Source organism: Puntigrus tetrazona, chromosome 16 (genome assembly GCF_018831695.1).
Source record: "Puntigrus tetrazona isolate hp1 chromosome 16, ASM1883169v1, whole genome shotgun sequence".
Classification (NCBI taxonomy): domain Eukaryota; kingdom Metazoa; phylum Chordata; class Actinopteri; order Cypriniformes; family Cyprinidae; genus Puntigrus; species Puntigrus tetrazona.
Genome location: NC_056714.1, coordinates 9958721 through 9971929, shown reverse-complemented (window position 1 = coordinate 9971929; position 13209 = coordinate 9958721). Strand labels below are relative to the sequence as shown.

The following is a 13209-nucleotide window of genomic DNA, read 5'->3' as shown; positions in this document are numbered from 1 at the left end:
AAGAACAACTAATATGTTGGTGACAGTGGTGCTTCCCCAGATAAGGTTTATTACGAAGACTTAGTGAAGCAGAGTGGACAGTAATGTACAGAATTCCATGTTTTAAATGTATAAGCACTTTCACCTTTGGCCTCATTCTTCTGCTGGCTCAGTTTGAGAATCTCATTCCAGTCGGTTCCTCACCCCATTCAAAACCCAAGTACTCTGGTTAATGATGGTTGAGAGCTGGACCCTTCAAAAAGGTTCAGCTATATCACAGGCCAGAGGTTAACTGTTTAATCCTTGGAGGAAACTTTGAAAGAATTTATGGAAAAAGTAAGCTCATATCATATATTGCTTCCTTTAGTACGTGGCTCACAGATATTTCAGTACTTGTTGAGACAAAGAAGTTTGTTTTATCTGAAGATGATTGAGTTGCAAAGCCATTTTTTCATCAGCAAACATGATATTTGACAAGTTGGAAAATTAAATATATGACCCTTTAAACCAATGTGATTGATGTGGTGCCTGAGCAAGACAAGCCAGTCTTTTGAAATGTTTTATAGCTTTGTCCCACATCACCATCTGTTCATGAAAGAGCAACCAAATAATCCTATTGCCTGGGTCATTGACCATTGCTCATTCCTAATTCATAGCATTTGTTTAAGTGATAGTTCACTTAAAAATGAAAATGATGTCGTTATTTACTCACTTTTATGTTGTTCCAAACTTAATGGCTTTCATTCTTCACAAAACAATATTTTGTATTACAATACAAACTGTTTTTGTCTATAAAGTCAGGGGATGAGTCATTTAACCAGATTGAAAGTTTATGCACTCTGCAATCTTTGGAGTACCCTAAAGGGAAACATATTGGGAAAAAATATGATATGCATAGATTTTGTTTTTTATTATTTTGTGTTTGCTTGAAAAACTGTGTTCCACAAACAAGAATAACAAGCATTACGTTCTTGAATAAACGTACCTGTAGTTTTCAAATAATCCTGATGGACTTGATTAGCTGGATCAGATGCATTTATTAGGGTTTATTAGGTTTACTCTGCATGACTGCATGTTTCCCACCCCTTCCTTTGAGGATCTGTACAAATAAAAAAAATTAATCCGTGAACACACATTGTGTATGCAACAAATATAGCAACACAAACCTCAAACGTGAACTTCAGTCAAACCTACTTGGTTCATGCACATCATGTTCTGCATAAGAAAGAAAGCCATATGAGTTTGTAATACTTAGGTTTAGCAATGTGGGTTGTCACATTTTGGAAACGCATAAATGCACTTACAAAAATCGATCTTGCGTAGATAGATTTTACCCTTCGCAAAGACAAAAATGTATTGCAGAGCAGAGAAGACACTGACAACACATTGACAGTCAAGACAGATAACAGGTTACTTTAGATATTCAACAACAAGTCTCAGCTTTCAAATGTTATTTTTAAGAAATGAAAAAATGAAGACAATTTTTTTGGATCATGTCGTTACAGATCACTGTTCAAGTGGCACGTAAATAATCATCTCTACCTCTTGTCATACTGTAGCATGAAATAAGGATGAATAATCTACTGAATAATTGTTTGTTAGAATAAAATGGTGGATTCTGCATTATAATTGGTCAGATTACCTGTCAGTCAAACATCCTGCATACTGTAAAGTCATGAAAATAAATGTTGAAAATCTTACATTTGTTGTACAGTGTTCAGCAATTTATTTACATGAAATGTTTTCTTTCATGTAACCCTGTCTTTCTCAAGGCCTGGAAATACAATGGGATCAAAGCCAGAAGTGTTGCGTTCAAGTTCAAATTTGAGAATGACGCTAAAGCTCTTGTATAAGACTTTGTCAAGTGAATTTTCTTTTAGTGACGTCCAAAGGGCAACGGATATCCACTTTAAGCTCCCACATGTAACAAGCCATGTGACAGATGAAGGTTAAGCTAGAGGAAGTTGACCCAGCTTGCATCATACATATCTAGATTTCATCAGACATCAATCAGAATCTCTTTGTGTGAATCCTTTAACTGTGAAATGGATCTCTGCCATGTGAGTGAATGGCCTTTAGTTCCTCTGGCTATGGAGAGGAGGAGTTAGTGTCTGGGTGGCATGAATGGGAAGAATTGGTACAGTGCTGCTTGCCCTGAAACGACTGTTAAATCAAAAGTAATGATGTCATTCTTTTTGTGTGCGGGGTTTTCGTCCCCAAACAGACAATGATCTGCTGTTTGGCTGAATGAGCGGCCCTGTGGCCCAAGGACACAATTAAACTCCCTGGTCCTATTGGGGAAATATTTGGCTCTTCTTTGGTTTTATCTCAGTTGGATACCAAAGGCTAAAGAGGCTGTCCATTCAGGACTGGATTGTTAGTGCCTACGTGTGTGGCTGAGAGCGAGATGAAGGGCCAAAGGATCGGACAGCAGGGATTCATCCACACTGATAGTGTCCGTGTGATCTATATATAGGTCCTCTGTTCCTCCGCTTGCTGGCCCAGATGAAATAGAAAGCTTTTTTGACAAAGAAATATGCCAACTGAGACTCAAAACATGTAATGTAGTCAGTGTCACAAATGAACTGTTTTGCCTTTGTTTTACAGTGTTTTCCAAATCCAGGTAACTCTTTGTATTTTTTTAATAAATCCACCATTTTCGATTGGGTCATAGACTTTTTGAGCCCACTGCATTTCTCACAGTCATTTTTTAATTATTTCTAGAAAACATTTCAACATTTCTAGAAAACATTTCATCTTGTTAAAACGTAAAAAGTTTTTGCAATCTCATTACGTGACTTAGTAATGTCATTATTAGTAAAAGTTATGAAAGTTTATTTATTCATTTAACCTTTTTTTGACCTTGTTTATTTTTTCTTTCTTTCTGTCCTCTCCTCCTTTGTGTGGGGGTGTTTTGATGATGATCAGTTGTTTTTGTAGTTCATTAAAACCTCAGTGTGGTGAAGACTACAGTCGGAGTTGTAAAGCAAGCTCAGCACTTTTTGGTCCACCAGAGATGACACTGTAACCAAAAGGCAGTGCTGGCTTATTTTAGCTCAAGGTTAATCATATGGTCGCAGTTACATTTTTGGAATTGTGTCGTCTGATAGGAGTGTCCAAGTCAAAAACACTATCTTTGTCACAATAGATAGAAGACATTATTATAGTCAGTTTGACACATGTCAGTACTACCCAAAAGTAATTGCTGATAAATATAGTAAAAAAAATCCCCAAAACAATAAAAATAAAAATGATTACAAATTCTTTAATTGTTGATATAATTTGTTCATCTATTTTTATGGAAGCAAGTTTCTGAATAAAAAAAATCTCACAATTGCATGAAATATAAAGATGCAATTTAGACTTTTTACTCAGAACTACACCATATATACTCACAATTGCAAGAAATATAAACTCACAATTTAGACATTTTTCTAGGAACTGTGGGACATGAACTTGAAATTGCTAGAAATAAAGTTGGATGTAACGTTTGATTTCTGACTTCCTTTTGGAATTTTGACACATAATCTCACAATTGTGAGTTCAATTCGAAGGGAAAAAGGACAATTTTCTTACAATTGCGTAATTGTATAATTACAAAGGCATGATTGCAAGATATAAAGTCAAAAATCTAGAACTAAATATTTTGCACGATTTACAAAAAATAGGGAACAAATGATATCATGCAAACAATTTACTAACAATTTAGTAAACCTTTTTTTCTGCATGTACAAAGTTCAGGGTACAGCGTGTAAGGTAACTGTGACTTTTTAATCTCACAATTTTTCTCAAATTTGCTAGATAAAAAGTCTCAATTAGATTTTTTATATTTATTCAGCAGTGGAAGCATCCATAAAATTTAGAAGTGCAGTGTTTTTTCAATTCACCTTTCAAAAAAGTAGTATTTATTTGTATCTTTGATAATATTTTAAGATTTTTGGAAATGTGAATTCAGTCCACACTTTCCACAGAAGCTGTCATCTTCTACCTTGTATACTCTTAGTCTAAACTCCTATTCTATTTTATTTTATTTTCATCGAGCGCAAAAGGGTTTCAGAATGTCACCCCTGTTCTTTTCTATACAGCACAAAATGCTTGTTGATCAGTCAGGCCTCAATTTGGACCTTCACACGCTGTATTAATTAATGTATATATAAAGACAGATATTGTTAAAATTTGTTTAACCCAATTTGACACAATAATTAGACAACAAGGAGCGCTTGATGCCTGACTCATGATTCAGCACAGTTACCCAGGCAGGCAGCCAGGACTGATAAAGGGGTTAGCTAGAGTCCCATGGTCGCCTGGCAGTGTCTTATAGAAAAAAGAAACATGTTTTTCCAGAGCTCTCTGATTGTTCCTGCTCTAGTTTTGTCTCACTGTCTCATTAGAGGTGAAGTCAGGCCTTAGCCCTCAGCACGCAACATTCAGAGGAGGAGTCTGGTCATTAAAAAGGCACTTGTAAACCTGAGGGGAGGAGGGAGGGCGAACCGGTCATGCTTATCAATGGATGACTTACAGTCAATCATTTTCCGGGCCAGAGGAAGATTATAAGGTTGCAGGACCACTGATGGCAATGGTATTTTCCAAAGCATTTCGAGGTCATCCTGTAGGACTGGATTTCTTTCTCATGTGTCATTTACACACATTCTACAATGGATAATTTACAACAAGCGTCTTGTAAATTACACGGTACATAATAAGGTACAATGGGGCTAAAGGCACCTTAAGGAAAACCTTACACCTTTTACACCTTTAGTGAATGAGTGTAACTTTTTTCCTTTGAAAATCTATGCAGGAATTTGAAAAATAGACAAAAAATACGAATGATTAATAAAATGTGAATAGCAGATACATAAAATATATGAAACTATATATGAAAAGTATATAAACCAGCAGATTCCCTTTAAAAATTGTGAAAAACTGTACTGGGCAGTAGAACTGGCACTTAATTCCCTAAAACACTTGCCTATTCAGTCTTTGTGACTCAGAGACATGAGCACACTGGAAAACAGGAAAGATGTAAGACAGGAAGTGTCTTAGCCTGGAACTAAACGTTAATACCGTTACTTACCTATAACAGCTTTAATTACTGACTGGAAAGCTAGGTGTGGTAATATTTGTTGGTTTTATTAATGCCAATTTTGTCACAATCTGGTATCACTGGTTACTTGAGTCAGCGATTAATTAACAACCTGAAGACATTAATTCTCATAGCATGTATTTTTGGCACTGTCGGGAAAAAAGGCTCTTGCGTGTTAATATAATTGTGTTATGTAACTTAATATATCTATTTTGGGATGGACTGGAACATCTGATGGCTGATGCATTCTTTTGCTCATAGCGATGCGATTGCTAACTAATCTTTGTTTTTCTTGGTAAATAAGAGAGTTAGCTATGTTCTGGAGGCTCTTCTGGACTCTGAATAATTCCAATGACTTCCAGATTTGCAATGGAAAAAGTTCCGGAGTTTTGGAAACAAACACTTGTCAGAGTTGTAGCCTTGCAGTCAGTATATATATACTCAGACACATAACGAAATAGTTCTGGTCATCATTTACTCACACTCATGTGACTCTAAACTCATACTACATTTTTCTTCAACAAAACAAGGTGTTTTGAAGGATGTCCAGGCATTTCTTTCCATCTAACAAAAGCATATTGTTATAAGCTTCACAGAGGTATAATAAAAGTAGTCCATATGACTTGTATGTATTCCAAGCATTTTAAAGCAATGCAATAACTTTGTTGAGAGAAAGAACAGAGACAGAAGTTGCTGGTTATTTATAGAAAATCATGCCCTTTACTTTAGCTCTTGAATCTTATTTGCATTTTCACATATTCAGATTCAGGTGACACAAATTTAAAACTAGTTTTTAACTTCATTTCAATTCCGTTTCCTTACTTTTCCGTTTACTTACTTTTAATAGCGTTTGTCCTCACTGCTATCACGGGCGTAACAATTTAGTCCCAAGGGTGTTGTAAAAATCAAATGCATTATAAAACTTATCAGCTTTACTCATAAATAGTAATATTTGACATGATACACACACATTGGATTTGCTGAAAGACAGAGATTGGGAAAATAAGATCACTGGTTATCCTTTGTATGCTGGTTTTGGTTTAGAAGTTAATATTTAACATGAAAAATTAAGCTTTTAAAATATGATTTTGTCTCAAAAATCGGAAAACGTAGATATAAATATTTTTGCTAAAGAATGGTATGGTATGTACCTGATGGTTGTGCTATAAAAATAAACAGGTCAAGATGACAATGCAAACACTTACAGATAGACTCCTACATAGAGTCCAACAGTCACTATGTGACAATATGGGTCAGTAGGGTAATGATGGACACGCTGTACATTGCATGACATGGCTGCAGCTTATGACACTATGAGATGGTGTGTGCATATATGTGACCCAGTCCTCTCCCCTCTGACTGCCTAAATGGTAGAGTGATGAGTGAAAGAGAGGAGGAGGCGGAGGAGAAGAGGAGGAGCAGTCAAGCCAGCTGGAGCACTGGAGAGTTTGCATACCTTTTATGTTACCACCCCTACTGACTCTTTCTTCTGGACTGATTCCAGTACTCCCTCTAGCCCTCTATCCCCGACTTCCTCTCGCTCTCTCCCTTCCTCCCCACCCCCATAACTGAAATAGTCTCCTAAAGGATTGAAAAGGATTGAGTCATCCATTCTGTCCGGTTTCCTGTGGTCACAGAAAGTTAATTTTAGCAGGGGTGGCCAAGCAGATATGCATGCAAGTGTCAAAACCAAGAGAGACGAAGCCTTGAGATGAAACTCTAGGTCCGTTAAAGAAAAAAACTCAGTTCAGTTCCACAGAAATGGGTGGGTGTAGCCTCATTGTGTCCGTCTTCTGTTGAATTAGCTGTCTGAAAGTTTGCGTCTGACTTCTTTCCTTGTTTGCGTGTGTGTTTAGGTTTGTGTGTGAGTGTTTGTGAGAATTCAGGGGTCACCAGTGAAACCGCTGGGGTTTGCTTTTCATTTTTTTTTTTTTTTTTTTTTGCTCGGCTTTAGTGGAGGAATGTTGGCATAAAGTTTGGCTGGGGGGAAGGCAGTGAGCGGCGTCTCAAGTGCTGGCATTTGTTTCATTTCAGCTGTAATGAGTCTTGCCCTGTCGTGAGAGAAATTTCTGGCTTCAAACTAACAACTTCAAAGCTGGGCTTTTGAAAGTAAAAACTTTCAACAAGTCCTCACATGAAACTCGTTCAAGACTCTGGAAATGAAGGTTTAGACAGCCGAAAAGCTTTGTCTGTCCGGTCCTATCGCCATCTCAACAAACGAGCCGCTAAAAACGAGCCGTTCTCTTTTCGAGAGCGAAAAGAAACTAAAGCTATGCAGAAGGGGGAAAGAAAAGTTAAGGCTGTGCGTGCGTATGACTGCGCGTCTGTGTATGTGCGTCTGTCGATGTGTGTGCGTGTGTGAGGGGTGTGTGAGTGTGTGTGTGCGACTGTGTCTGTGTGGGAATGATTACATCAGCTTGAGCTAGCCCTATGATTGGTTAGGGAAGTGTGGTTTGATTCACTACCTAAAAGCCTGTGGCTGTAACCCTTTGTGAGGGGAACAGAGGCAAGTTGTCTGCCAAGCTGGAAACAGTGCCATCTGCATGCTCTGTCCTGCGCCAAAGCTAGGCAGAGAGAGAAAGAGAAGGAGAGAGATTGTGACAGGTAGGATACGCTGAGCCACTGACAGGAAGAAGCATCTGCAAAGCATCGGAACTGCCTTTTTCCTTTTTTCGGTCCTTTTTTTCTCTCTTGTGGAGTTGTGGAGACATTCGGGGAGCTGGTTCGTCTCTCAGAGTGTGGAGGAGGACACAGGCTGCTGGGGAAAATGCCATCGTGTTCTCCTGACTGTTGCCTGCTCAGGCCCGGGGAGGTAAGATTTCTCCTCAGCCCAAATCTACAGCTCCTCCAGGCTACTTCAGAATCCCTCTCCCCCCATACAGACGACTAGAAGAGTCTGGGGAGTTCGTCTGTAGCGGGGAGAAAAATAGAACCTGTAGAATGAAACTGAAAATCTAAAATAGAGCGTGACGGGAACGGTTACGTCCACGGTTTGACTGAATGATGGAATTCGTCAGAGTAAATGTCGTGAAAAAGCTGTAAAGGTTGGCGGAACGGATTTCTGAATGTATGTGTTGCGGGCTGAAGTGTGCTGGGTGAGAGAATGTATTAAAGATCTCAGAATGTGTTAGCGATGTTGCAAATAGGAAAAGAGAATTTTCGAGAAAACCTAGTATGTGTGTGATGAAGGGGACACAATGGCACTGGACTCGTATAGTGTCGAGCACCAAACTATTTTGAATTAAACCTTTTTTTTTTAGCTTCTCCTACTCATATTAGTAAGGATGTAGTCTAGACATGGAATTTGGATGTGAAAAGACCTGGATTTGAGCATTAATGGCTTTACACTCTGGGTCAAAGCCTTTGAAGAGTTACATATATTCTTTATTTCGTATAACGATATCGTATCACATAGATCGCTGTTGTTTTTCACCATTTAATGTTTATTTTGTTTCCACCAAGGCCCTAGAAAATAAAGTAGTCTTGTGACGCAGTAAAATTTCCCAGTATGTAAATGAGTTTTTCCATGCAAGAAAATGTTTACTGTTGCTTCGATTTAACATCAACATCTTATCTAAGATATCCCATTTTCTCTCATGTGTTTCAGATCATAAAAATCTTCAGCGAGGATGGGATGGGAAAGGTGGTGGAGATCCCAGCCGACATGTCGGCGCGAGACCTGTGCCAGTTTCTCGTCTATAAAAACCATTGTGTGGACGATAACAGTTGGGCGCTTGTGGAGAATCATCCAGCCCTGGGACTCGGTAACTGGCTTGCTAGTTTTCTAGGCTAGATGGGAGCGAGTGAATTTATAGAGCTGTTTTAAAGTGTCTGTGTGTGCGTCAACCACTTTAGATGCAGTAATTACAGGGTCTTTTGTGCTAGAGTTGAAATCAATGATGACCATGTAAGAGAAGAAGACAGACTTCCTTGATTCATCCTTTTATGTCCTTGGGGCTGAGGGTAATTGATTAACGGTCGCCGGGGGAAATCCCATTTTACGGAGAGACATAACAGGAAGTTAGGTTCCCCAAGAGTTGAACTGGTACTGGTTCTGGTATTTTAGAGTCGAGCATGGGATATCCATTTGTTTTGTATTTCAGGACACTGTATATAGCACTAAAGCTGTTTATAATCCTAGACTCCACTGGCAGAAAAATGAAAGTTTGTATACATTTTAATCCATACGTAAAGTAGTTTAAATGATATTTCCTTTTACCTTGCATCTGTACAATTACTTTTATTGTTTTGTTTACATTTTATTGCTTGCAATTAGAATAGTTATCGTGATTTAGCTCTTACCGCTTTAAACTCGAACATGGTCAGTGGGTTTTTTGACGTTGACGGTTGCTGTCAGAGTGCACATGTTGTGGGCAAATCTCTAGGCTAACGCATGCTGTGTGTTAATTGGTTACCTCAAATAACCTGTGGCATGAACGTGAGGCTTGCTAGTAGAACTGAAGTCAGCCCAGGGCAACGAGTCATACAGGAAGTTCAGCCACCCGAGTACGTGGTCTGGACAGGATTCCGTTTTCCATTACAACTATTTGCTTTGTTTGGCAAACAAACCATTTTCTTTTTATTTTCAACAGACATCCTGCTTCCCTTCTCTGTATCATCATTCTTTCAGCGTTCTTTCAATGTTCTATTTTACTTTCAGTTTCCAAGTGAGTGTTTGAGATCCAACGGATGATTAGGAAATTTTGGGAAATGTTGGGAAATTTTGAAATTGTCACTGCCAAAAGCTACAGTCTACTCATAATTGAACGTGGTTCGCTTAAAGTCAAGTTAATATATATTTTTTAAAGTAGATAGCTACATTATAAGCTATTAATAAAATGTAGGTAACTACAATGCGGATATTTAAGGTGATAAAGGAAATATATTGTTTTACTTATATAACTACCAGCTTATTTTAATCAACATTTTATCATATAATCGTGTTAATCTGACACAAATGCAATGAGAATCTCATTGACAGTATTAGGTTTTTCAGAAACTATACACTAAATACACAGTATTCTAAACTAAACAAAAAGATATAAAATTAGTGTATTAAACCAATTTATCTAAACGAACAGTAACGCTATATTTTAATTTTCGCTGTTAACAAACTATTAAAACTACACCTTTTGCCTCAATAAACTCCTAATTTGCTGCTTCTTAATAGTTAGCGGTGTAATTGTTAAATGTATGCATTGGGTGGGATTAGCGAAGTAGAATAGGGTCATGCAGAATAAATGCTTGCTAAATATTAATAAACAGACAATATGTTAATAACATGCATGCTAAAAAGCAACTGGTTAATAGTGGTAACAGGTCCCTATACTAAAGTGCTACCAAATTAACTTATTTAATTGAAATGAATCAGACTTCGTAATGCTACACATATAAAAAGGCATATTTGCATTTAAAGTTAGTTTTGTTAGGCATTGTGTTGGTATTTTATATCCCTAATACCTTTGCATTAATAATTTTAATTTCTCTGATTCATCCCTTGATTCACGTTTTCTACATTGCACAAGTCTGCGTTCAAAATGTCAAAGCAGGTCCATTCCTCATTTGTTATGGATCCACTCTGCTAGAATAGTGCAAAGTGCGGTTGAACGAAAGCATGACATCACCTCTCTGCAATCTTGACTCTCTTCTCGTTTGGCCAAATATTGAACGGTGGGATGATGGAAAAGCTTGTCACTTCAGAGTACTTCTGTATCTCCAAGCATCATTTCAAGATGGATGTGTTGTGGGGAAAAGTCATAAACAGGGTTTGTCGTAAAGTGGATTAAAGTGCGCATAAATTGATACACATATACAAAATTGCTGTTAGGATGAATAATTGCTATATGCTTTCTAGACACAGTGACTGTAGAAAAAAAACCCAAATGTGGTGGAAAAAGAAGGGTTTCATTTTTTATTTTTTTGCACTGTAGCAAGTGAAAATGTGCGGTTCTTACCATAAAAGAATAGTTCACTCAAAAATGTAAATTTGGTCATTTCTCACCCTCATGTCAGTTTAAACCATAAAATACATTAAATGAGACTTTTTTAATAATGTGTTGGGGTTTTAAAGCTTCAAAAGGAATGCTAAAAACATCATAAAAAAATGTTCACATGGCTTATGCACTGTATTCTTAACGCATTCATGCTATGCATGATTAGACCAAGTAATTATTTAGTTATTTAGAAATCGCAAGTATGTGAAAGTACACATTTTCAAAGTGCCTGTATCGAAAATAATAGAGAAGTTGACCAAAATATCAAGTTCCAAATGCGATTCTCCCTCTAGGTATAGTACTACAATGGGGGTTTGCCTTGGGTTTGAGCCTCCATTGAGATCACAGCCAAGTTTGGACAGGAATTCTCATGAATTGTGATTATTTTATAAAAGCACATTTGAATTATTTTAACATGTATTGAGCATCATAGTTATCTCTGCATTTTTGAAAATCATTATGTTAATTATCTAACACTCTTACTCTGTATTATGGTAAAGCTGTGGTTTATAACAGACTATGAGCATGCAAAATTTTAGACGTGCGATGGTTGTCACAACTTTGCAACAAAAAAGATTCTTCCTAAAAACAGATAATCTATCCAAAACATGGAATATATTCTGCTTTCCTGCGATGCTAAGAGGTCACCCCATAATGTATCAGTCTTCTATTGGTCACACTTCTTCACGTGATACAAATTTGGAAGGCTCAGCAAACGTGAACTTTAAAACACAGTGAAATTTGAATGAGACTTCCATATTCATATGTGAATGAAAAATGTACTGTGTACTGTCATTAAAGATTTTAATATATATACAATATATCTGGTATCCTGTTGCCAAACAAGCCCTCTGAACAGTTCAAATGTTAGATGAAGAACAGGGTTCACGGTCTGTTTTTTGAGAATCTAGCATTAACTAGACCACCATTTAGACCCATAGGACATAGTTTGTGAAAAAGACAGGGAAACTAAATAGAGATCTATGCATAGATCAAATGGGGGGCTTTTTCAGTAAGTCAGTAAGTCCCTTTACTGGTTAAGCTGAACGGGGGGTGGGGAGAGAGGTGGTGCGTGGGGGGATTTATCTCCTCCAGACAAACTCTCTTTTCATCAGGAAGGGATCGCGCACCCTGTTTATTTTTTGTCTGCCTGCATGAATTCTAACAGACAATGATGTCATTCAAGATCCTAATATTACACCACGTTTGAGTCTTTGGTTACAAAGATGCGTTTTTGTCTTATGTCTATACTCGCGTACCTTTTCACAAGCGCAATACAGATTTTGAAAGGGCGTATGGGACTTATTTTAACCTGATGTTTTTTTCTCCATCGTTCCGCAGAGAGATGTTTAGAAGACCATGAACTGGTTGTTCAAGTGCAGGCGTCAATGACCAGTGAGAGTAAATTTCTCTTCAGGAAGAACTATGCCAAATATGAATTCTTTAAAAATCCTTTGGTAAGTTAATCCAAGACCTCAACTGAACTTTTTCATCATTGGGTTGTGTTGATTGTAGATCATTTTATATGGTAACACTTTATTTTTATGGTGCCTATTGAACATTCTGTTAACTATAAGTAACTACATGTCAGCTAACCTTGTTTAGAGTATTGGTAGACTAGTAAACTTTTTATTGTGATGATCTAACTTTGCAAGAACACGTCAACTTATTCCAACCCTTTAATACTTTACTAACACTATAGTTAGAGTTAGGAGATGTGTATAGGCAGTGTTCCTTATAGTCAACAGAATGTGTCAAAATAAAGCGAAACCCTTTTTATTTCCGTCTCGTAGTGTAGATGTAGGTGTCGGTAGGTACATAAGTAATGTGACACGGATTATCGCTGAAGGAAAGAGGAACATTAATGGGCTGTTTTCAGTCTTACTTGGTAGATGCAGATATCAAGTGACATGATTCCAGTTCAGTGAGCTGCTCTCACACTCTCTCTCTCACACAGTCCAACAGAAACCCATGCCTCTTACTGTTTGGGCTGGTAATCAAACACTTTCACAAACATTCAGTCCTCTTGTAAATTCAGCTGGAGACAGAGAGGGGAAGGAAATCTGTGCTTTAATCGTAAGATTTTTTTTTTTGACCCTCGACACTGTTTTAAGTTGCTGTAACACAAGTACGCCATTGACTACACAATCTTTG

At 37.5% G+C, this 13209-nt stretch overlaps 1 protein-coding gene across 7 annotated transcripts in view; it reads left to right on the top strand.

The window, feature by feature from the left end:
• The window catches only part of grb10b (growth factor receptor-bound protein 10b), a 63400-nt gene that overhangs the window by 38821 nt on the left and 11370 nt on the right, over positions 1-13209 (top strand). For 6 of the 7 annotated variants that reach the window (XM_043260661.1, XM_043260658.1, XM_043260660.1 and 3 more), the window contains 2 exons: positions 8670-8826; positions 12397-12512. In XM_043260661.1, coding sequence (XP_043116596.1) covers positions 8670-8826; positions 12397-12512 — 273 coding nt within the window. Of the gene's footprint in view, positions 1-7459; positions 7875-8669; positions 8827-12396; positions 12513-13209 lie in introns of those variants that run through there. The other variant, XM_043260663.1, reaches the window with a different exon arrangement.